Below are 25,912 nucleotides of genomic sequence, written 5' to 3'. Positions count from 1 at the left end.
AGAAGACTAGGCTTTTTGGAACTTTCAGACCTTAAAATGAAAGGAAGGATCTGAAGGAAACAACCTGCAGAGGATTCAGCTTAGCTTCAAAGATATTGATCTAAAAACATTCGTGTCTTGAAAGGCAGAATCTGTACATTGCAAGCTGGAAAACTGTTTTAAGGAAGCATTAATTTCCTACAATGAACAAGATCTAAAAAAATTTGAGCTCCTTAAGGATTCTTAAAATATTAAAGACCGGTTTAAGGTCTTTAATATTTTAAGAATCCTTCATATTCCTGAACAAAAACATTTACCTAGCTTGAGTAAGTTAATTTTGCTCCCTCTTGAATCTTCAGGCAGCTTAATTTACTCTTGTGGTACATTTTTGTTGTAGAATTTTAGGACTTAAAGCAATTTCCAGCTTGCCTGTATTGTTAAGGCCATCCTACAAAGGTCCAAATGAGTCATGTGGGACACAGTCACGTGTCCCAGGAAGAGGGCTCACTCACCAGCTGAAACTCACTCCTCCGGCTGAAGGCTTCCCGGATGCCAGAGTCCCTCCAAAGCGCGCTCAGAGCAGGGACGTACAGCTGGAAGGTGGCCGGCTCCACAGGCAGTCCTGCTTTGTTCTCAAAGGCCATGAGGAACATCGCATGCTTTTCGTTCTCAGAATACTGCCACGGGATCCCGAGCTTGTCTCGTGCATCAACAAGAACCTTTGAGCCCTGGGAAATAAAAGAAAGAAAGAAGGATTTCATTGTGCTCTGAAGACTAAAGCACAATGGAGAACCTCAATATGGGCACTGGCTGTCATACAGCAGGAAACTCACAAGCTACCAAGTTTGTAACCGGAATCGGCCTCTTGGTTCATCTGGTCAGGGCACAAATGTCTCAATTCCTAGGAACACGACCGTACTGAGACATGTGTATACACACCACACACAGGTTTGCCTTTTGTTGTCAATCATGTGGAAAGATCTAGGAAGGGACACAAATGAATGGGAGAAGAAGTGGCAAAAAACTGGCAAAACAAATGTTGGAAAATGAACCTGAACCACGTCAGAGACAATGTTTGAAAACCACCACCACTACTAGTACTGCCGTTATCACTGAAATCAGACAGCTACTTAATACCAGAATACGATTGCATGTCCCAATCAAAAACGAGTGGAGAACATGCAAACACAGGCAGTTGTGGTATGAGACAGGAAAAGACTAAAATGTGACTCAGACCAGTGGCCGCCCACTGACACAGGAGCTGGGGGAGCCCGAGCTAAATTTAATACAACCATTGTCTGTGATGATGAGAAACGACCCTTCATTCTTTTGCTTATTTCCTCAAGGTTAAAAATAAAGTGGGTGTTTTCTGCCTTTTTCTTACTTCACAGACAAGGTCAAGGGGCTGGACAAACAGCCTACACGGAATCAGCCTTAGGAACAACCCAGCCTGTCCTGGTGATAGTGGTCTCATCTATGGAGCCATTCTCAGATTAGGGCTTCAAATTAGCAGCACATATCTACGGGCGTTTGTTCCTGAGTTCTCCTGAGGGCACCACCGATCCTGGGGTGAGCAAAGAACAGGGGTGCCCTATCTGGAAAAGACTTCCTGGGCACAGAGCAGGCTGGGGGACCCAGAATGATGGTCCCCGGCACAGAGAGCAGCAGGACATCTCTGCCCACTTGGCACTTTCTTAAACAAACAAACAACCCAGCTTCACTGGACTATCAGTCACACAACATATAATCCCCCCATTTACAGTGTACAACTCACTGGCTTTTAGGCAGTTATCCTAAAACGTTTCCCCATTCCCAGCACCCGGGGCCTTTTTCATATCACCGCTGTAGCATCAGTTTGGAGCTTGTCACTTCCATTTCTGCCTTGAACCACTGGCTTGAATGGTAACAGTGACCAAAGAGAGTAGCTGCAATCTCTCCTCCAGACATGGTGGACTAGGGCTATCTAGTTAAGGACGTCCCTGGAAGTTCCCTCATCAGGAGCCACGCTCATCTGTTATCAGTGACATGTCCAGTCCTACTGACCCACCAACACATGTTCAATGCCTCCTTGGGGCAAAGTACCAAGCTAGGCTCTGGAGGAAAACAAAACATTTATGAAGCAGTGTCTCATCTACAGAAATTCAGAATTTGGCTAGAGAGACAGACTGTGAAGTAAAAAAATTAATACCCATTCATGATAAAAATGCTCAGAAAACTGGGAATAGAGAAGTTCCTTAACTTGATTAAAAAAAAACCAAAACACTGGCACAAAACCCTACAGCTAACATCATAATTAATGGTGAAAGACTGAATGCTCTCCCTCTAAGACTGGGAGTAAGACAGGAATGTCCACTTTTATCTCTGCTATTCAAGATGGTACTGGAAGTGCTGACAGTGTAGTAAGGTAAAGAAAAGAAATATAATACAGATCAGAGAAAAAAACAAGACTAAGCCTTTTTGTAGATGAAATGATGGTCTATGTAGAAAATGCCAAAAAAACTACCAACTCCTCCCCTGCCCCCAACAAACAAACCAACCAAAAAAACCCTCCTAGAATTCAAGTGAACTCAGCAAGGTCACCAGATATAAAATCAACCCACAAAAGTCATTAGTCTTTCTATATACGAGCAATGAACATGTAGAAACTAAAATTTCAAATGTAATTACTACTAACAATTACAAAAAAGAGAGACACATTTTGGTATAATGTAAAAAAACATGTATATGATGTGTATGCCGAAAACTACAAAAAGTTGATGAAAAAAATTAAAGATCTAATAAATGGAGGACATACCATGTTCATGGATTGGAAGCTTCAACGTAGTAATGATATTAATTCTCTCCAAATTAATATACAGGTCTCACAGAATTTCTATAAAATCCCAGCAAGATCTTTCATGGACATAGATATGATTAATCTAAAATTTACATGGAAAGGCACTAGATTAGCTAAAATAATTGTGAAAGTGAAAAATTAAGTGGGAGGAATCACTTTACCCAATTTCAAGACTTATTATTATATAGTTACAGTAGTCAGGACTATGTGGTATTTTTGAAAGAATAGACATAGAGATCAATGGAACACAACGGAGACCCTGAGATGGTACCACACAAGTATGGCCAATTGGTTTCTGTAAAGATCCAAAAGCAAGTCAACACCTTTTCAACAAATGGTGTTGCAGCAACTGGACATACATTGGCAAAGAAAAAGATGAGAATCTTGACCTAAACCTCACAATATAGGAGCCTGAAAAGCTACGGACCCTGAGAGAATATTTGCCACCCACATATCTGACAAAGGACTTATATTTAGAATACACAAAGAACGCTCAAAACTCAACAGTTAAAATGATAAACAACCCAGTTAGAAAATGAGCAAAAGACTTTAGGAGATGTTTCACCAAAGAGCATGTATAGACAGCAGGAGAGCAGGTGAAACATAAGATGGTCAAGATCACCAGCCATCAAGAAAAGGCAGATGAAGACTCTGATATCACTACACAACTATTAAAACAGCAAAAACATAAAACAGCGACAATACCAAATGATGGTAACGATGCAGCTCTCTCTCATACATTGTTGGTGGGGATGTAAAACGGTACAGCCACTCTGGAAAAATAGTTGTCCAGTTTCTTAAAAAACCACACACACTTCTCATAGAACCCAGCAATTTCACTCCTGGGCATCTACCCTGGAGAAATGAAAATTTATGTCCACACAAAAACCTGTGCAGGAATTCACAGCAGCTTTATTCCCAAAAGCCCCAAACTGGAAACGACCCCAGCTGTCCTTCAACAGGTTCATGGCTAAACTGTGGCGCCTCCGCCATGGAATACAACTCAGCAATAACCAGGGACGAGCTACTGAGACATGCAGCCACATGGATGGGCCTCAAGGAAATTATGTCGAATGAAAAAAGCCAATCTCAAAGGTCACATCGTATGGGATTCTGCTTGTGTGACATCCTGGAAATGACAAAATTACAGGGATAAAAGATAGATCAGGTGGCTCAGGGAAGAGGGACGGTCGGGGTGTGGTGTGGCTGTACAGAGGACGCAGGAGGGAGCCTCCGTGTGATGGAGACTTTGTGCCATGACTGCAGCGTTGGTGCCACAAACACACACGTGGTAACATGTCAGAACCACACACATGTCGGACCAACGTCGATGTCCCGGTTTTCATATTGCACTGTAGTTACATAAAACACAACCACTGGGGAAAACTGGGTGATATTTCTCTGCGCTATCTTTGCAATTTCCTGTGAACCTGTGATTTAAAAAAAAAGTTTTAAAAAAAAAGCGTTAACTAGAAATCATGGCAATATATGTACTAATTACATGGTGTGGAAAAGGTAAGGCTCAGAAAATCCTAATTGCAGGTGAGTCTCTAACTGAGCTTTTGAAGTGCGGGTTAATTTTGACAAGTGGCAACAGTGGGTTAGAGCCTATCCAGAGGGCAAATATGACAAGGAAATCCTCAGCTCGCCTTCCTTTCCTTCCTCTTCCCCCGCCATTCCTGCCTCCCAGTCCTTCCCATCGCCCCACTTTCTGACGACATCATGACAAACTCCCACCTGGCCAGAAGGACAATACCGAAAAGGTGCAAGAACCCAAGAAAGGAAAGATGCTCCATATTCTTCACATTATGCACAACAAAAGTATCTGAGCACAGAGAAGGTAGAAGACATCCCTCTGGTGAGATTCTTGGCAGAAAAACCTTTGTGCAAACTAGAGAAAGCCTTCCTGCCGTGCCCAGCTGCCGCCCCCTGCCCCTCATCAGTTAACCCACCCACCATTCATAGTGGCCCTGCCCATGCAACTCGAATGCAGCAAATCTGGTCTGACACACAAGGTAGCTCTTCAGGGCTTTTTACACATTGAAAAGGTCAGCTTCGGCAGGAGCACAACCTCATTCCCAAGTTACATTGAGCTTCTGTGCCCCAAGGATGTTCCTTTTCATATGTCGGAGATGAAGGCAGGGCACCAGAATGGACTCAGAAAGCCTGAGCGATCACTTACCAAGCCTGCTTTTGAAGCTGCGCAAACCAGGCCTTCCAGAATTACTAGTGGGTGAACACAGGCTTGGCTTAAAAACCACTGGTCTACCCCGCAGCAGCCTGTGCTCCCACTGCATGCTGCCAGGCTGGCTGCAACTGGTCCAAATTAACTTCACCCAAACACCAAGTAATTCTCTTTAAAAATCCAGGGAAACTGGTAAAACTGTTGACAAACTCTGAATTATACCAGTTAGCGATAGTCCATTTTCTGTATCTTATTCACCTCATTTGAAGGAAAAAGGCATCAAGAAAAACAATGTCTCTCTTTTGCCCTTTTAAATTATTCTAGTCAAAAACTACTCTGCCAACTGTGTGCTGAGTGCCCAACCCCGAGGTCTGGGGGAGGGTTCTGCTCTGGGACATCTGCTTCGCATGTGAGTCCACTTCTTGTGCATTTGGGGAGAGCGCCTGAGGTCTTTGGGGAAGTGACATTCACGTACTTCTGCAGAGCCCACGGTCATACACGTCACCATCATTATAGAGAGTCGCTAGTGTCTTCAGAGTAAGATACAGCCATCACAGGCATAGAATAAAAACATCTTGTCCCTATCCTTTTCAATAAAAGACGAATTTCCTAACACACAAAAACCAAGAAAATCCATACATGCTCAAAAGAAAAAGAAAAAATTTAAGGCCCAAGACAATTTACTTAAGTCTTCTTAGTGGCTATGAGGAAAGCCTTTCTTTCAGGAACAGTGTTACTAAAGCATTAATTCTCTCCATAACCATACATTCATACACTCAAGTCACCCAAATATAAACAGTTAAAAGTCTTAAGCAGTTTGGTGACTTCATCTCAATACTATGTAACACTTTAAACTGCTCAAAGAACACATTTTTTAAGACAACTTATAAATCCAGCAATTTAAACTTCTAGTCAAAGAATAGATCCCCTTGTCTGCTGGGGACGTAGGTTTGGGGGTGGGGGGTTCAGTCTTACTGGACGAAGACCAAAATTTGCAAATCCTGTTATCTCCTTTCAAAATACATTTTGTTAGTTTAGCCCCTCATCAGACCAACTTTTCTTAGATTAGTCATTCCTTATTAAAATCTTCCCACAATAAATACTAAAGCTACGACACCAAATGCGAGTAGATGGAATTAGCTTTCTCTATAGAATGAAACAGATGCATTAAGAACACTTGAAGGTTCTGACTGTCCACCCGATTGGACAACAGCACACGTACTTGCAAAGCTCTGGGTTTGTTTTGAAGCCCACTAGGCTGAGTTGTTTGCCTCTGGCCACCATCCAAATAAAAGGAATGTGCCAGACACGTAAACAGGGCACATTTCTTGAAGTTAATGAGTCCAGCAGCCAAGGCAGATGGCTCCTCTTAGTTTCTCCCGAAACCTGAAGTGGAGGATACCTTCGAATTAGAGGTCGGAGGAAAAGTGAGAAAGGAAAGCTGCAAACAGACAAATGGTCATCAGAGCGCTGGTATTCTTATGACATCAAACAGGACGGCCTCTTCATCTAGTCTCCGCCCCTCCACACTTCCACATGTGAGCCTCTGGGAACAAATGCATTGTTCTAGTGGAACGGGCCATTGCTCGCCATGTCACCTGTCTAGGAAAGTGCTCTACCTGCAGCTGGACTGAGGGCTTAGCCTCATGCAAACAGAGGTGCCAGCTAATGGGGGAAGCCCAATAAGGTGGTAAAGAGGGTGCCTGCTCTGGGAGCTTTCGATACAACACAGAAGCGACCAGAGCGTCTGATGCGCAGGCCAGAGACGAACAGCATCACTGGAGGTAGGAGGGTGTCACGGGCAGTCAGAAATGTCACCATTGGTGAGAAGCACGCTAAAGCCAGACTGTGACGAGCTGAGAAGTCTGGCATTTATTCAGTAAGAAGTAGGGAACAATCAAAGGACCTGGAAAGGAGTGTGACAGTCCAATGCGCAGTCTCCAGACTCAGTGGTGGGAAGGGTGGCTCATAGGAAGGAGTGAGTGAAGGTGGGGAGGGCAGTCAGAAGGCGGCTAAGGCTCTCCTGCGAGGAGATGACCCAAAAGGAAGATGAGATCTAAAAGCAAGAGAACAGAACACACCAGACATGGAGGTCAGAGTCCGCACAACCAGAAGACCACCAGCCAGTTCTCCACGTGGAGCCCAGAGGAAGGGCTGGCTCGGGAGGGGTGAGATTTGGGTAAATTAATGACAAATTAAATTTAATGGGACAATGGGAAATCCAAGGCAAAATTTTTAGTAAATAGATGGAACTATTAGAAAAACTCTGGATTTGTAGGAAGTGCATGGGAAAAGCAACCATCATCACTAGCTTTTGTGTTGTTTTTTTTTTGCTTGAGAAAAGGTTGGTTCTTCTAAAAGTTAAAAAAAAAAAAAGAGGGGCTGCCGATTAGCTCAGTGGTTAGAGCGTGGTGCTGAGAACACCAAGGTTGCCGGGTCGATCCCCACACGGGCCACTGTGAGCTGCACCCTCCTTAAAAAAAAAAAAAAAAAAAAAAAGAATTCAACCTCGGTTCAGAATTTCTGAGATCCCCTAAATTGGAATGTGGAAATCCACGCTAAATTTCAGAACTCCAGAGCCAGCCAACTGGAGACTTGTGAAATCAGCCCGGAGCCAAGTACAGACCAACTTCCTTCTCTTCTACTCTGTCAAGTGTCAGGCAGTAAGCCTGGGATGTACTTGGGCTAAACGCTTCACTAAATGTTATAAAGACAAACCCTGGTACGAGGGGAAATGAAGACTTCCTGTTAAGTACAGAAAATATGAAAGAATTTGAGAAGAAATAAATACTAAATATTATTCCAAGGGAAAAAAAAAATCCCATATAAACACTATAAACAGGTAACATAGTTTAAAGTGCTAATTCAGTGTTTTCAAAATTCAAGTCAGGACCCATGTTGTGAAATAATTTAGTAAGCATTTAAAGAGTAAAATATAATGGCAAATACCTGAATAAACTGTAAATAACAGAGGTAAGTCAATGTTTCATAGAATTTGTTCTAGCTTAAAATAGATATCCATCCACATGGATGACTACATACGTGTGTGCGTGTGTGAAAATACACACACAAGGTTCTGATGGTCAAAGTATTTGTTACTGTGGATTGTACTTTGACCGCCCCTGGGCTAGACTCTTACAGAATCTGCTGGAAGGTTGGCTGGCCCTTTTTTGTGCTTCACCACCTCAAATCTAACAGAACTGGGCTGAGTGTCACAAGTCCCAATAGTAATGAGGTGGGTTTGGGGAGAACTGACGCCAGAGCGGAAACAAGCTGTGTGAGGAGGTGTGAGAAAATTGTGAAATCAATGTCCTCTGAGAATAGTGTCACTGGATTGTTTGGATGAAACACAATCTTGGCCATTGTCAAGGTCATCTGAACTACAATGTGAGGCCAGGGAAGCACAGAGCTGTCACACATTTCCGAGATGAAGACACTGATGGGCATCAGCAGGGCCCCTCCTTTAGACCACCTTTTGACTTGTCCGCACATCAGAGGTGTGGAGTTCCTGGTGTGCACCCCGTGAAGTACACAACAGAACCCAATTCCTGAATAAATGCCACTGCTTCCCATGTGATCCGGCTTAGGGCCTGGACATAGTGTAGTAAATAAAGGCTCAGAGGACACAAAAATGCTACCCTTCCGCAAAGCCTCTCAGTCTGATGAAGCCACCGAACGAGCAGATGCAGACACGTACAAAACTCATGCTGTTTCAGAGCTGCTCCAATAACATGTCATCAGTTATCATGCTAAGTACTGGCCAGGTGAACAACACTGTACTAAGCGCTTAACATCCACCAGCTCATTTCCCCTTTGTAACACTGTGAGGGGAGTAGTGGTGTGCCCATTTTGCAGATGAGGAAACTGAAACTCAGTCACACAGCCATTAAGTACGACTGAGTGATTCTAAAGCGAGTGTTGTTTTAACCTGTATACATCCATGGATATATGTGGAGAGATAAGGAAGCGAAGAAAGAGACAGGAGGGAAAGCTGTCCTGTCTGCTGCCTGTTTCTCACACAGTTAACAGCAGGCACTGAGACTAGAACCAGATCTGAATTGACCTTTGAGGACCCAACATTTCTGGTATTCTCTAGAATGTTTAAAAAAAAACAGCAGTCATCAAATCTAGCACTACGGGATCTGCTGTACGCCCGGCTAAATCAGAGGAAATGTAATGGGTTCACATCCTACTTTACAAACAGTAAACAACCTTCACTCACACATACGCTATCTTAGCAGCACAGCATTAGAACACGCTGCTCTGCCTGAGAGACAGGCCCTAGCCTGCCGTGGTTACCGAGCAGTGCATACCTGGCCGGTATGAACTGAGATGTGGTACAAATCCACACTGGAGTCCAAAGACTTAGCATGAAAAATAAATGTAAACATCTTTTAATTTCTTTATATTGATTACATGTTGAAATTATAGCATTTTATCCACAATATTTTGCATTACTAAAATATTAATCTTACCCCCTTACCTTTCCTAATGTGGGTAATTTAAATGTCATGTGGCTCATGTGACATTTATGTTGGACAGCCTTGCTGTATGGAAGCATTTCTTAAAATTAAATTTCTTTCAATTTACAAAAATATTTTTAGTGTAAAAACAGAGGAAACAGAGATGCATAGAGAAGAAAATTAAATCCTCAAAACTATTATAATCTAGAAATAACTTCTATTAACATCTTGGAATGTTACTGTTTCATCCTTCATTGAAATTCTCTCTTTGTGTATATGTTATTATTCATAAATCTTTAAAAACATTTCTAGCAATGTATCATAAACATTTTCTCAGGTCACTAAATATTTCAGGATTTCGAGCCCTGTAACCACTGCACAGGAACCCAGCATACCGGACGTGCCATAACGGAGCGTGGGGTGTGAGCAATACTATGAGCCCCCCATGCAGACACGCCTGCACACGTCTGACTATCCTCTTGTGACAAACTCTTAGAAGTTGAATTATGGAACTGCTGGGTCAAAAAGTATGCACACATTTTTGAGGAGTTTGATAAATATTACCAACTGCTCTCTAGAAAGGCGGTACCAATTTACACACTTAAATTTGGTAACTTGTCATTTCGCCCCCTATTTTTTAAATTGGTTTGTTTGCTTCGCTAAAATTGTCCTCCAGTAATATTTAACAGTCATATCCTCAAACCATGCTCTAAGAGAAATCACAACTGGCAACTGAAAATGAAGCAAATTTAGTATACGTGTGCACTACAGACAACCCCAAGTTAGAGAAATAGAAAATTGATAGGCATTTGGGTTCTAGACTTCAAAAAGCTTTTATACAAGCAATTCCTCTTTTCTCCTAAGTCCCACTACTAACAAAGATTAATAAATGATAAACTAAATGAATTAATAAATGAATGACAAATAAAAATAAATAAAATGTTAGCCATTATTAATAATAAATAATTAATAACAAAAATGCTTGAATCTCCCAAGCATGTTTGAAATCCTAGTCTCTTGCTTTCAAGCAGAGGATGAGGATTGGTCAACGCTTCCAATAAAACATTTCATATCAAGGCATAAAGAAGAATCTAGAACACGTGGTCTGAATTCTTAGAAGTTTTCAAGTCAGGAGCGCCTTGACCTGATGGGAGCGTTAGCACCAATTCTTGTCCGTATCAACAGACATCCCTTGAAGTAATGAGGCAGTAAGATACGAGGTAAGAAGGAAAAAAGGAGCTGGACAACACACCAGCTCGCTCCCTGTCCTCACTTGTCCCCTCTCAAGTATCTGGTGGCAAGTCTGAAGCTGGCTACAGGACCAGGGAAGTTAACAGAAGATAAAAATGACGACTGCACGACTCACTCAACAGACTCAATGGTCACACAACGGCACCCAGAATGCACCTGGACGTGTCTCTAAATTCAGTGTCAGTGCCAGGCAGACGTGCAGTAAGCGGTGAAGACACTGCAGCACTTCCAGTCAAGTCCGGCATAAACAGAATCCGGTCCAACAGAGACGACGAAGAGCTCCTGAGACAAGCCCAACGGCTTCCTTGCCCAGAGGAGCTGCGGCAAAACAGTGCAAGTACCTGAAAAGCCTCCTGCGCGCGGGCTCTCTCCTTCATTCTAGGACTCAGGCCGCTAACACGAGACCCTGCTGTTGAGCACCCGTTTTTGTGGACTGGCCCAGGCCAGCTTAGAGAGCCCCAAGTGAAAATCTGAATCTATGCTCAGCCAGCACTTGGAAAGGGGCGAAGGGCTGGTCTTCACAATTGTCAGTATGTATTTCCTGAATCGGTTCATACATTTCCTTCTCACTCACGCCCCACTTCCTTCTTTGCATACAAAGTGGACATTATGTGGACATGACTCCACATGGAGCGGCAGTTCAGTAGCGGATGTGGCCATGTACGGGCTCTTCTGCTACCATCTGCCTTTGCAAAACTGACTTCAGTACCCTCAGCAGGTCCCCAAGGCAGGCACCAAGAGACGCACCTGCCTTGGGGCCCACGCCTCCACCAGCCAACACTCAGAAGGGGTCCTGGGGGCCTGTCTGCACTGGGCTTATACCTCATTCCCCACAGGCCTCTGCAGCAGGAACTAAGGAGCCTGCAGGGGAGGGAATAAATATCATGGCTCCCCCAGCATCCGGCTGTCAGCAAATGCTGTCCATGCTACTTGCAAAATTGACCTAGAACTGGACTACTTCCTGCCACCCCCACGGCAATCGCTTTGGTCCAGCCACCGCCATCTCTCACCTGGATTACTGCAAATCTTCTAATTGGTCTCATGTCTACACTTGTTCCCTTCTGTCTATTCTCAAAGTAAGTCAGTTCAGAGCACTCCTCTGTGCAAACCCTCCCTTGGTCCTTCCAAAGGCCCAGAAGGCCCGATGTGACCTGGTTGTGCCTTTTCTGACCTCACTTCCCCCTCCTCATCTGCCCTGCCTGCTCCACTCCAGTCACACAGCCTCCTTGCTTCTACCTGGGGGCCTCAGAACTGCTGGTTCCTGAAGCCTGAAACCCCTTTGCCCTAGAAATCCACCTGACTCCCTCCCTCAACTTCTGAGTCTTTTCTCCAATGTCAGCTCCTCAGTGAGGGCCTCCCTCGGCCCTCCGATCCTAAGTGGTAGCCCTCTCCCACGCCGTGCCCCCACCTCCACCCCTTGCCTGCCTGATTGCTCTGTTTGGTGCTTAGGGAAGCTAGCTCACCACCCTACACTTTGCTATCTTGTTTATGATCTCTCTCCCCACTGGAATGCGAGGCCTGTGAGGGCAGGATCCTTGGTCTGTTTCGCACGTTCCCGTATTCCCAGGGCCCGGCACACAGCATGTGATCTACTGGCTGATGGGATGAATACCTGGGTCTTAGGTCACTTATCTGCTACACAAGGGGACAATCCTTTCTTTCTATCTCTCAGGCTGCAGTGAGGATACCTGAAGGCACAGAGATGGTTCTCTAACAATTAGATTTGCCTTCTGTCAAAGCTGATCAAACAGTACACAAACCAAACATTAGTCATTTCAGTTTATTTCTCACTGGAAATCTCATCACATGAGGAATCGTCATTGAGGTTAAAAAGTTCATACTGGCTCATACTTTATTCGAAAGCAATTTTGTTGTATAATAGGTCTGGAAATTCCTTTGAAAACTATCTCCTTTTCATATGTCAAAGATAAAACAAAAGCCCGTTTACAGGAAGAGTTCAACCAAAAAGACAGTTCAACTTACTGTAGCAAGTAAATTAAAACTGCAAAGTGACTGACGAAGTTCAAATAAAAGCCATTTTCACACATGTGTCGTCCTTCTCAGAGTATACGGACGCTTTTATAATACATAAGATACAAATAATTCTTTAAAAGCACATTGAATTGGGAGCAGCCTTGCAGTATTATGCTTTCTCCCAATCAACAGCTACCATAAGTACAACCCCTTTCTTGTAGGGAGAAGGTTTGACATTAGGAAGGGGTCAACCCAGAAGAGGATGTGATCCCCATGAAATACCTAGCTTAATTTTTCAGGGCAATGGGTAACATGGTAGTAAGAGCAATAGGAGCATCACCACCGCCACCACCATCACGTTGTTTCCTTTGCAGGAACTCAGCTTGGGATCCTATTAGCAACAAAAACAAGCATAATAAAATGTCGGATCCCAAACAACAGAAGCCAGCAGTCGCTGGCGAGATCATAGTACAAACTGGGAAGCAGGGCCTCAGGAGAGATCTGATCCACAGGACACCAGGCAGCGGCGGCTTTCCAGGCAGTCAGTGCAGACAATCAGAAGAAACAGACTTCTTGCATAGCCAAGGGAGGGACTTCGTCTTCCAACAGCAAAAGGAGATCAGACTTTGGGAATGAACACAGATTTACAGGAAGCCCAAGCCCCTGGGCTGGGCATGAGTGGGAAGGGGGGGCTGGGGGTCAAGAGGTGACTTCAGGCCCTGAAAGGAAGGCTCAGCATCTGTGCACGGCTGACAACCGCTCACACCCGGTGCCCAGCACCATGACTGTGATGGAGGCCAGTTCCTGGGGTTATGCCAATGTCCCTGGAGGACGGAAGAGCAACAGAGCCAGAGAAATCCAGGTGCGCCAGCCCATAGCGAGCCCAGGACAACCAGAGGTGGTCCCATGGTTCAAAGGCATAGGAGACTATACCTGCTGTTTTTCTATTCCTCAGACAGATGTTATGCAACGACGATTAAAGGAACTGACCCAAAGCTCAGGCTTCCTAAAAACCCACTGGCCTGCAGCGCTCCAAGCACAACCAGTCCCTGAGTGCGTGCCTGCACTTCACAGGTGAAGAAGCAGTGAGGGAGGCGGTGACGTGGGAACGGGTCCTGCCACAGGCTCCCAGCGAGCAGTCCTCTCCGGCCCGCGCAGCCAGGGGCGCTGCCGGTCTCCAGGCGCCGCCGACACGACCCTCCAGCAGCACACCTGGAACCCGGGCTCCCTTCAGCTGGACCCTGTTGGTGACTTACAGAACTGCCTGGCGGCCACAGCAAATACCACTGTCCGCTTCTTAAAAGGCACCTTCTATTAAGCACCTGGTGAAAAGTCCTATTTGGCTTCCATGTCAAACTGAGGGAACTCTGACACGTAGTACAGGAAGCGTTAGTGATCTGCAGTGCGGGGGCTTCCCGGAAAGTCTCCCCAGTAATGCCCTCGTACAACTTGAGGAGAGGCCAGGGAAGGTTTTCAGGCGCTCGGCAGGGCCGGCACCGCAGACCGCTCTTCATTAGAGGCCTGCAAACCAACTTCATCCCTTTGTTATGAATCCTATGAAAACGCTACTTTCAGTTTTCAAGTAAGTAAGCAACCCTCCTTCAGGACCCACATCTGCTTCTCCTCAAAATTATGATAAATCATTGTCAGTGCTTTTCTTAGCTTACTTTCTTTTTTCTTTTAAAGCTACGAAGACACTCAGACGTTGGTAATTTGCTAGAACCCGGGGACTTCACACGTCTGGTCTGTCATGCCCAACTGCTACGACTGTGGTCTGCTGAAGCTACTTGAATGCACATTTACCGTGTTTCCCCGAAAATAAGACTGGGTCTTATATTAATTTTTGCTCCAAAAGACGCATTGGGGCTTATGTCCAGGGGATGTCATCCTGAAAAATCACGCTAATGCTTATTTTTCCGGTTAGGTCTTATTTTCGGGGAAACACGGTATCATGAACTTCAAAGTCCATCGAGACAATGCGGGGGTGGGGAAGCACAGAAACAAACAAAGCCGCCACACCTCTACCTTTAACTAATACTGATGCTGGTCAATGAAATACAGTTAGTCAACATTTATACACGGGTTTCGGTAAATACATATATGCATATAAAATCAAAAGAACTCCATGACCTTTAAAATATAACTGCTTTATCCCCAACAGTAACCTCCTGTTACAGTTTGTTTTGTTTTCTAGCTCTAAGATGAAACAAAGTTTGAAAATTATGCATATTTATCAAATTTGATGAAACAAAATGCTGTAGGATCTTTTCTATGTTTTTACTTATTTAAAAAGTAGATGATATGCCCACAGCACAAATTTCATCAGGTACGAAAGGGAACCAGTGACAGTTTCCCGCCAACCCCCATCCTGCTGCTTCTGAATGCTCCCACAGAGGACACGGCAGTTCCCAGTCAGTGAGGTGTTTAAAGGGGTGAGGGCACTAAGGAGACACCTGTCCGATGCAAGTGAAACACACCTTGTGACAGAGACCTACTGTATCTGCTGCACCTCGAGAGGAATCAGCTGGGGATGAAATGAGTGATTCAAAGTGAGTGCCAAGAGGGGAAGAATGAAACATGCCTGAAAGGTGGGGCCAACCAATGTGGGAAGGAAATTTAGGATGGAAACGAAGGCAGTGGGCTGGGGTGAAGTGCACTGCTGGGACTGGAAAATGAGGACACCCTGGGGCTCATGAGAAGAGTTCCAGAAAGTCAGGGAACTGCCTTGCTCCAGCAGCGCTGTGGGGCGAGCTGAACCAAGGGACAATGAACATCCCCCTGCGGTGCTCAGAACAGAACAGACTTTCAGTTCCCACCTGGCCCCCTGATTCATGCACATCAACATTTATTTTTAAGAATCCCAATAACCTGAATGAAAGACAATTAAAGACACCAGAGTAAAGAGCCCTTTCAACTCTGTCCAAGCTCACCAGTAAAGTTGGAGTCACAGACCAAGACTTTTGGGATTTCTTTTGCAAACATACAGTCTTTATTCAAAAGTCGCCTGCTCAGTGAGGACTTAGCCAACCATCCTATTTAAAACCACAAAACTCCTTATTTCCTTTTCCTGCATTTTTCATGGCCCAGAGTTTCACAGAATTTCAGAGTTGACAGGAACTCTAAAATGTGCTGTGTCAAATCACATTCCAGATGTGAATTCCTTACAGAGAACAGCCTTCCATAAATGTTTATCAGCTCATGTGTGACACTTGCGGGAAGGGATTCCCTGACTCAGCCTGTAAGGCCCCTTCCTGCGCTCTCCCACGGCGCCCCGGGCTCACCTTCACACAATGAATGGTGTGACGCGTTCACCATTTTATTTTGGACGCCTACCACGCAGTAGGCCCTCCCCACCATAGGGGGCAACAAGGAAATCATTTCTGTCCTGTGGCAGCCTCTTTTGCCCAGTTCCGTTCATCCAGCAAAGTCACAGGTGCCAGCACTGGGGGTGGGCCCGAGGACACAGCAGGCACAAGACAGACGGGCCTCTGCCCTCGTGTAGCACACGTGCGAGGGGAGCAGAAATTCAAAACTCAGGTCACCAGAAAGACAGCGAAACGGTGCAGTCCGGCCCCTGGGCTCGTCCTCTAAAGGAACGAAGCACTCGGGGGAGGAGAGCTGTGGAGGCCCCTGCACCTGGGTTGTCTGGGAGGACCGCTGAGGTGCCCTGGAAGCAAACTCCAAGGACAGGAAGGAGCTGGCCACAGGGCAGTGGCAGGACAAGCTTTCCTAGCGGAAGGGAAGCAAAGGCCTGAACTCAGCGTTTCTGAAAAATAAAAAAAAAATAAAAATCAGCAAGGCTGCAGCTTGGGGAGGAAGGGCTGGGAGCAAGGGTTTCTTCAGCTGCAGGTGCAAGACAGTCACCGGATCACTGGGATTTCCTGGGCTGTTGTCTGAAAATATGAAGTATAGTTTAGGAATGGGAGAAACTGAATGTCAGAGTCATTTTATCAATCTTGAGAGTTGGATAGGGTTCTACTGGACGGCATGGTGACTACAGCTACTAATACTGCGTATTTGAAAGGTACTAATCTTATTAGTTCTCATCACAGGAAAGAACGTGTAACTATGTATGGATGTGAACTATACTTATTGTGGTGATCATTTTGCAACATATGCAAATATTGAATTATTATGCTGTACACCTGTAGCTAATACAATGTTACGTGTCAATTATACTTCAAGAAAAAAGAAAAAAGAAAGTTTGCCAAAGTAGACTCAGAAACAGTCATCTGGGAGCTTGGCTTTTTGGATTGAGTTTATCCATGTGTAACAGGCAAGACATTTTCTGATTTTCCCACAATCGGTCAGGATGACAAACGGAGGAGTCTATGTTCATATGTCCTCAGCACACAGCAGCGGGATCTGGGTAGAGCAGAGACTTTAGGAAGCTGTTTTTATGTTTGTGGACACATTCAAAGCTCTAACATTCACCTGTACTGAGGTCACCTGAGGCTGCACACCCCCCACGTGGAGCTCTGGGACGCGGCCTATGACTCAGCCTGGCTCTGCAGCAAACAGCGAAACCTCGTGCGTTATAAATGGGTCTCAACTGCACGATCACTCTATCCAGGAACACAAGGAGTGTCTGCCCATGCCAGCCTCATCCCACCTCCCAGAGTAGAGTGGGTACTGCTCTGCCAGGTGCAGAAACAGGCAGGCAGGGCTCCTGGCCCCCGTTCAGAACTAGGTACTCAGCCTGTTCACGGATGGGGGCGCAGGTCAGCAAACTAAGGCTCCCACCTCCTGATTGTACCTGGCTTATGAGCTAAAGATGGTTCTTAGAGATGAATATTGGCATTTGATTCGATGGTACGAACACTGACTTTGAACTCCAATGATGCTAATGTTATCCCTCAAAAGAATGCCACTCTTGTCAACAGTATATGTGCAGTACAAAAGTTGCACAGTCAGCCCTCCATATCCACGGGTGCCTTACCCACAGATTCAACCAACCGCAGATAAAAAAAAAAAAAAAAGATATATCTGTATCTATCTATCTATCTATTTATATATATATATATAAATTCCAGAAGGTTGACCATTTAATGATTCCGTGTACCACCCATCTGCATAGCATCACACTGTACCAGGTAAGCAGTCAAGGAGTGACCCAAGTAGACGGGAGGATGGGCAGGCTACAGGAATCCACACAGAAGGGACTGGAGCACCTGAGCTTGGTGGTACCCACGGGGTCCTGGAACCAATCCCCCACGGATTCTGAGGGACAACTGTATTCAACGGTCATGATGATATTTTGGACTTCATCAGTCAGAACTCCATGGAAATTTGTTTTTCTCTCGTCCATGGGCACCTACATACTGCCCTTGAGATGCTTCCCAACCCACAGTCTAAAATATGAGTCTCTGGCCGTTACAGAAAAAGGCTGCCGACTCTAGGGCTTTGGCTTCGTGGCTCCACGGCAAGTTTATCCAACGTGAAGAACCCTCGTGAGTGGGTGGTGAGCGTCCTCTCTCCACAGATCAGGGCTTCTCAGCCCTGCCTGCCTGTCTGAAACACCCTGATGCCCACGCTGGGCACCTCCCAAAGCTCCAGTGTCTCTACCACCCGATGGATGCAGGCCTGAACCAGGAGGGTAACACGCTGGCAGGGAAGTCACGGGTGACAACATGTTCCCAGAGCCCCAAGTCCATGGCAAGTCAGTCACCTTCGGATCATCTCCTCTCATTAATCACGAGTTCTATGTTCTGGATTGACAGCTTATCTTAACGCCTGGCTGATCCTGAACAGCCGGCCCTCCCCCTCCCCCAGGGCTAGCTAATTCCCTCTGAGGCAAGCCCACCAACCCGGAATCCACACTCTGAACCTATCTGGCTTTTACAATCCAGGGCCAGGTCCTGGGCAACCAGGGGACACCCTGTAGTGGGAGCCTCCCACACTGCCCAACCCTTAGCTGCTCACCCTGCCTCACCCGCTCCCTCCCACAAAATACCACAAAGGCGCACGCCCACGCCGCTCCACCCCCTCTGCCTCCTGTGCACCCGAGTGGCCCCGCGTGGAATGCCCTGCCTCCTGTTTCTAGGCCCATCAGTACACACTTCTTCCTCTGTGACAGTCATTTCTGTGTCTGCATCTGTCACTCCTCTACTCTCTGTAGCACATGCCCCAATATGTGTACACACACACACACACACACACACACACACACACACACACGCACGCAGTGAATTCTTCATTATCTGAGTAAGGAATACAGTTTTCCAGGTCATTTAACAGCTGTGTTAACAAAGACTTCCCAAGATGCAGTACTGACAACACTAGCAAAGTTGGGACGGCACGAACGGACCCAGCAACTCCGTGTCAGAGAATATACTCCAGCGACACCTGGCCAAGGGCACTGCAGACGAGGACAAGGACAGGCAGTGCTGGTCGCACAGGAAATGGAAGAGCCTAGATGTGCATTAGCAGGGGACGGATCACACATTATGGTAATTAGTGTGATGGTTAAAATGAACAAACTAGGTCTCTATGTACCTACATGGACAGAACGCAAATGTTATGCTGGGCAAGCCTATCTTTAAAATGATATACTCGAAATGTCTATAAATTCCTAAGAACACGTGAAATATATGTGTCGATCATACATACACACATAGGTAGTAAAAGTACCAGAATACAGACTGAGGGGCGGCCGGTTGGCTGAGTTGGTTAGAGCGCAGCGCTCATAACACCCAGGTCGCCGGCTCGATTCCCACATGGGCAGGTGAGCTGCACCCTCCACAACTAGGTTGAAAATAACGACTTGACTTGGAGCTGATGGCACCTGGAAAACCACACTGTTCCCCAACAAAAAATTAAAACAAACAAACAAACAAAAACAACAAAAAACCCCACAGACTGAGTGCACATCAGATTCATGACAGTGGCTGTCCCGGGAGAAAGGCAGCAGTAACAATAAAAATGAAGCTAACGGTACTGGAAGCCGTTGCTGTGTCGGGCACAAGTCTGGCAGGCGTTGCTGACGCATTCAATCCTGAGAACACCCACGAGCCAGGTACAGTCATCATCCCCACTGCACAGATGAAAACCAGGCTAGCGATGACAAAAAAGCCACTCCCACTGCTCCCAGCGAACTGAACCAGCGCCATAATGTGCCCGGCCTGCAGCCATCCTCCGGGTGACCCCGCTCTCACCAGGCCCACACACAACCCTCAGGCCCGTCACATTCCCCACTGAGGTAGGACACAGGGTGAGAAGTCAGACCATTTCACTTCTCCAGGAAAACCTCCCGATGGCTTCCCGTTGCCCCAGTTTTAAGTGGCAAATCCTAAGTAAGGTGCATAGGACTTTGTGTGACCGCCCCCGCCACCCCATCTCCAACTATTCACTCTCTCCACCCCCTGCTCACTCAGCTCTTCCCACACTGGCCTGTCTGCTGTCCCTGTGACCCCAAGCACGCCCCAGCCTCTGCAGTCACTGTCCCCTCTGCCTGGAGCAATGTCCCCCAGAAGTCAGCGTGCTTTGCTTCCTGTGCGAGTCTCAGCCAGCTGCCTGTTCCCACAGCTGCTCCCACAAGTCATCTGTGATCTGGTAAACTGCCCACCACGGCCTCTTCCTTATAACCTGATAAAGACGAAGCTGCAGCCACATCTTTACATAAGACAGAATTCCATGGGAATCACTCACCTTCTACAAAAATAGTATCTAAGCGAAAGATGCTACTCAGTGATTTTCTGACCGATGTTCTGCTTATTTCAGGCTTGAGAATTTTTGTGAAGATCTTAGATTACAGATATTCTACAAAGACGAGCTGGGAAACTAATCAGTCCGGTCTCTCGGGCTTTTCTGCAGCGATGAGACTCGGTGCCCAAGCGCTGGTGCTGCCTCAGGCAGACAGGCCATGTGCCCGAGCCCGCCCACCACACCCCTTTCAGGGACCCACGAGGTGGTGTGGGAGCAAAGATGGCAGCTCCGGCCGGTGCCACACACAAGTCACTAGAGTGACGAATAGAGATTTGCTTTTATCAGCCACTCACAGAACTCCCAAGTTGTATGAGTGACTCTGTATAAGGAAGCGAGGCTGCTAACGCCCCGCTACCTAACTGGATGGCCCCAAATGGAGCAATTCACCTCTGAACGATTTCCCAGCGGCTAACGGCTAATCCTCTAGCTGTCCTATTTTCTGAATCCTCTGCTCTGCTCTCCCCGCCACCTTGGCAGAAGAGCTGGACACAATACGAGGTAAGCTGTCTTCCCTCCCCTGACAAGTCCACAGCACAGGCCTGGCGGCCAGGAAGCACAGCCTGGACCATCTTCCTGCTACTGAACCATGAAAAACTGTTTGTTTGTGAGGTCATCAAAGTTAAAATTGGGTTTTCAAGTTTTCAGACTTTCTCCTCAAAAAGTATTTATTCATACACACAACAAACACTTGAGGGCCCACTATGTGCCAGCACCAAGTCAGACCTTCAGCCCACGGGTGCCTGAGCCCAGGCCCCTGCGTGCCTGCCCAGGGCTGACATGCAGATGCACCGACTAGAACTATGTGAAAATGTAATACACACAGAAACAAAGAAGAGTCAGGTCAACGCCCAAATCCAGCTAAAGAATGTTAGAGTATATTTACTCAGCTTTCCTAGGCTCTGTTTTTATAACTTTATATTTAAATCTGCAAATTCTGACACTGCTCTTGGAAGCTTCTCTTCCTTTGGGATGTTCTTCTTTGTAGGTTTTGTTTGTTTCCCCTCCCCAATTCCCCTGGGACCCACCTGTCTGAACCAGCACTGTTGAGTGTCCAGTAACCACGAGTGGCAATCTAGCTTATGGCGCTGCAGGTCTGATGGCATGCTCTCACCTCCCCAATCTAAGCTGGGTTTTAAGGTGAACGTTAATGACCTGCAAAGGAGTCGAGCAAAATGCACATTCGCAACGCTCCCAAGCCCCAGGAGGGTCTATAAAACCACTCCTGAAGACACCCACTAAGAAGATGCCTCACCAGTGTAGCACTGGGAGGTCCTTGTGCTCAGCCCTGGAGCCCACGCTCACCGGCAGGCAACACGGTTCAAGAGACCAGAAACCATTACCAACCACTGCTATAGCCTTGAAACAAGGATTTTAATTTCTAGTCACTTCTATACATTATTTGTAACAAAAACACAGTCGGGTCTGAGGCGTGTATGGCGGCCTTTCTGGTCTACACAGCCCAGACCGGCCCCACGCACTGAAGGCTCCTTCCTCCTACTGTGTACACTACACAGTTAAACCCAAGGGACCCGTTTCTCTGTAACTACACAGCAACAAGAGGGAACTATTTCTATAAAAGGGCTCCTTATCTAACTGAAGCACTGACAGCAGTCAGGGCATGTGTCCTGAGCCTGCAACTTCTGTGAGCTCAAGCTGAGAACATTTTGATGCTTTGGGGGACCGGCACTTGGGGAAGAGGATAGGAACAGAGGCTATGACAAAGAAGAAATGAGAACCCTAAAAAATTAGGTAATTATTTCTTTGATCTTTCAATCATGCTAATAAAAAACCTCTGCAAATTTAGAAAAACAAAACTGTTTTGGAAGCGGCCCGGTTATTACTCAAAAAAATTAGCACAATTCATTCAACAAGCACTTAGGAAAAATCTGTCACAAGGCAGGGTACAGAGATGATCAAAATGAAATCCTGAACTTCAAAGGACCTTGCATTCTAGTAGGCTACACACACAAAATTAAGGAAAGAAACAAAAAAATGTAAAAGCTTTTTGTAAACACAATAAAGTACAAACTATATATTATAGCTATAAAATACAATGCAAATAGCTGATTTTGAGGGAATAAAGGACAAGCAGTAAAACTATGTGGAGAAGGAAGCAAAGCTTTTATTTTCTATAATATATGTGCGTTCTAGAAAACAGGATGCAAACATGTCCATGAACCCTCCTTAATCAGAGAGCAATACTTACTGTATTTTGGTGAAAGGCATTCTAATGCCTGCTTCCCCCTCCCCCCAACATATGTCTTATACTCAAAATGTGCATCTTAAAACAAGAGCCCACCCGTTTTCCGGCTACACAGGTCGCAGTTGTGTATCTTCTGGGTCTCACAAGTCAGTACCTTCAGAGCACTTCCAGAATCTGACCACTTCTTCGGGTCTCTACACCTCACGCCCTGGCTTCCCCCGAGGGACGGCAGCCAGCAACGCTTGAAGGTCTAAGTCAGGTGCTGTCACTCTGCTGGAAACCCACTGGAGCCCCTGGCATCTGCGCCTTCTCTGCCCCTTTCGGGGTGGTTTCCTCACTGGCTCCCAGCTGCCCTAACAGCCGGGTGTTTTCAGTGTGGGAAGTGCTCTGGTGTCTGCATGGTAACTCCCTGCCTCCCTGCGTCTGCTCAAACGTCACCTCTCTCCAGCTACCCACTCCGTCTCCCTCCCTCTGCTCCTTTCCTTTTCTCCACAGTGCTTCCCACCGTCAGACGTTTTAGAGAAGCTCCCCACACTAGCGTGTCAGCTCTGGGAGGATGGGGACTTGTTCTGGTTGTTTCTGAGGCATCCTAAGGACTGAGCACACAGGAGGTGCTCAGTAAGTCTCGGCTGATGAAATGACTTGAGGGCAGTGTGGTGCCCATCCCACGCTGCCATGTGACCAAGCAGGCCCATTGCGGCAGCGAGGTTGGTGCAGGTTGTCAATATTACGAATCACACTGCAGCCCATCCTCGCCATCCAGTGTGGTCTGAGGCACAGCTGCAGCACAAACCTCCCCAGGAGTCTCTCAGGCCCCGTTCCCAGCCTCTGAACTGGAATCTCATTTGCACAGGTTGCCAGGTGCCTCCATGCCCAGGGTGGAGCGAGGAGGCAGCCAGGACGCACACTGTGGGAGGCTCGTGTGCAGGTCACCGGAGCAGCGCCAGCGCCCGAGCAGGGCCTTGCGGGGACACAGCCGTCCTGACCAGCTTTCATCACCAAACTACCCTCAAAAGAGAGGTTACACCCTAAGTCAATCCAGGTTCCCGACAGGAAACTATATGGCACACTCACATTAGGGACTAATTACAAAGGTGAGGGAGCACAGGAAGGAAACTTGGGGGGATAAATACCCTGACCTCATACTCTCCCCTTCCTCTCACCTCTGGCCAGGACACCCCACTGGCCAACCAGGAGGCCGGAGAGAGGACCTGGGAGACAAACTGCAACCACTTGACAAGTCGCCCCACCCACAGCACATGAGGACGCTGTCCCGCTTCCCATATTGTATGATAATATTAAGAAGCCAAGTCAAGGAAGCAGTGGTATGTGAGTCCAGAAATCCGGGGTCAAACATGTATTAGGTTGGTGCAAAAGTAATTGTGGTTTAAAGGGTTAAAAACAATTGCAAATACCGCAATTACTTTTGCATCAACCCAACCCAATACATTAGGCAATTACTGGTTGGTGGGTGAGTAATAGAAAACCAAGGACATCAACTTTTCATCATATGTTGTAAATAATGTTTCCAGTTTGTTCAACTTCATGCTCTTTTTGCCCAACTGAATATTACAAGTTGTTACAGAGTCAGAAAGATCCACCCCCCGCCTCCTCTATCATTTCTGTCTTTGGTGTCATAATTTGAAAGGCCCTTCTTATCCTGGGATCATAAAAGTACTCATCCACATTCTATTCTAGTGTTTTTATGATCCACTTTTTAACATTTTATCTTTAATCCTATGAAATAATATTAATGTACTGGAAAGGGATCTATTTTTTCCTAAACGATCAGCCATTTTCACAGCACCACTTACTCAATCATCCATCTTTCCTACTGTTTTGAACGCTTGCCTTCCGGACACCTGAAGTCCCAGGTTCGTGTGGGTCTGTTTCGGATGCTAACCTACTGCAGTGACCCAGTCCGTCTCTTCCTGAGCCAGCACCAGCCGCTTTCATTACGGTAGCTTCATAACGCGTTACTACTTCTCATGCTAACGGCCCCAAAAACACGGCATTTTAAAGGTAATTTATTAGTTATTACCACACATTATTCATCACACAAACCTTAGAATCATTCTGTCAAGTTCCAAGAAAAATAAATTGGGATTTGACTGGTATTGTGTTGTTCGTGAACTGGTATTTTTACCGTAACAATTCCTACACACACACACACACACACACACACACACACACACACACAGAATCCATTTTTTCCAGTCTTTTTATGTTCTTCAGTAAAGTTTCATGACTTTCGTCATATGTTTTACTCACTGCTTGCTCATTCCTAAGTATTTTAACCTTCTTGCTGCTGTTACGAAGGGGATACTTTCCTGTTACAGGAAACTACATGCATGCACACACGTCCACACACAAACATTTATTTTGTGCCCAGCCACTCCTGGAACTGTCTTTAATTCCAAGAACTTTTTGGACGATATTTTGGATTTACTCCTTATGTTAACTGGTCCCTTCTTTTCTAATAGCTCCACCCAACCACTTCTTCTGTTTGCCTTTCATTTAACTGACCAGGACTCCAGAACATCACTGAATTACCTGGTGAGCAGCTGGCACCCGTGACTTGCTGCAGTCTGAAAGGAAAATGTCCGCACAGGAGGTAACCTTCCCTCAAGCCGACACATCTCAGGCGCCCTCCTTGCTAGACATCTGTGAATGAGTATAAATGATCTCCTCTGGGATCACGCTGTTTATTCAAACTAGGGTAAGTGACAGGATCAATGTCAAACTATTTGGGGGAAAAAGTCAAAGCAAGGAAATAATTGCCTAAGTATAAATGATAAAAAACAATACAAAATCACTATTCGTGTTTATTATGATACCAAGGGTGCCAAGAAACTGCATACGCATGACTTGTAGTCAGCATATATCGAGTATTACAATTTTAATACAGTTTATTAAACTGCACAGTTTAATACAGTTTTTTCCTTTCTTAAAACGGGTATACTTTCTTTGGCACCCTCTGTATATTACTAATTAACTATGAAAACATTGGACAAAGTTTTTTTAGAGGGCTCGATCCAAGATTTAAGTCTTTTCATCTATGTACTTCAAAAACACCTCCATGTAAAACATTCTCTTTATCCCCAATACTTTATTTTTAAGAATGTTATTTTAAAAAAATGAATGAAAGACTAGAAAAGGACCTTTTACTCTGTTGTAAGAGTTTTAATTTGTAGCAGGCATAGGAAATAGAGCTCAGGCAACTTGGTCCTATTTTTCTGAAGTTACCATGAATTAAGAAACAAGGCAAGTTTCCAATTAAAAAAAAATGCTGAAGATGCTGTGGTCTCCTCAGCAAA

At 45.8% G+C, this 25,912-nt stretch overlaps 1 protein-coding gene across 2 annotated transcripts in view; it reads right to left on the bottom strand.

The window, feature by feature from the left end:
- The window catches only part of GNA12 (G protein subunit alpha 12), a 75,893-nt gene that overhangs the window by 35,447 nt on the left and 14,534 nt on the right, over positions 1 to 25,912 (bottom strand). The window contains exons 1-2 of one of the 2 annotated variants that reach the window (XM_074314001.1): positions 11,056 to 11,191; positions 492 to 707 (exon numbers count right to left, since the gene is read on the bottom strand). In XM_074314001.1, the coding sequence (XP_074170102.1) occupies positions 492 to 707; positions 11,056 to 11,091 (252 nt within the window). In that variant the 5' untranslated portion in view covers positions 11,092 to 11,191. Of the gene's footprint in view, positions 1 to 491; positions 708 to 11,055; positions 11,192 to 25,912 lie in introns of those variants that run through there. The other variant, XM_019757537.2, reaches the window with a different exon arrangement.

Source organism: Rhinolophus sinicus, linkage group LG10 (genome assembly GCF_036562045.2).
Source record: "Rhinolophus sinicus isolate RSC01 linkage group LG10, ASM3656204v1, whole genome shotgun sequence".
Lineage (NCBI taxonomy): Eukaryota > Metazoa > Chordata > Mammalia > Chiroptera > Rhinolophidae > Rhinolophus > Rhinolophus sinicus.
Note: the sequence above shows the minus strand (reverse complement) of the source record. Positions and strands in the feature narration are given on the sequence as shown.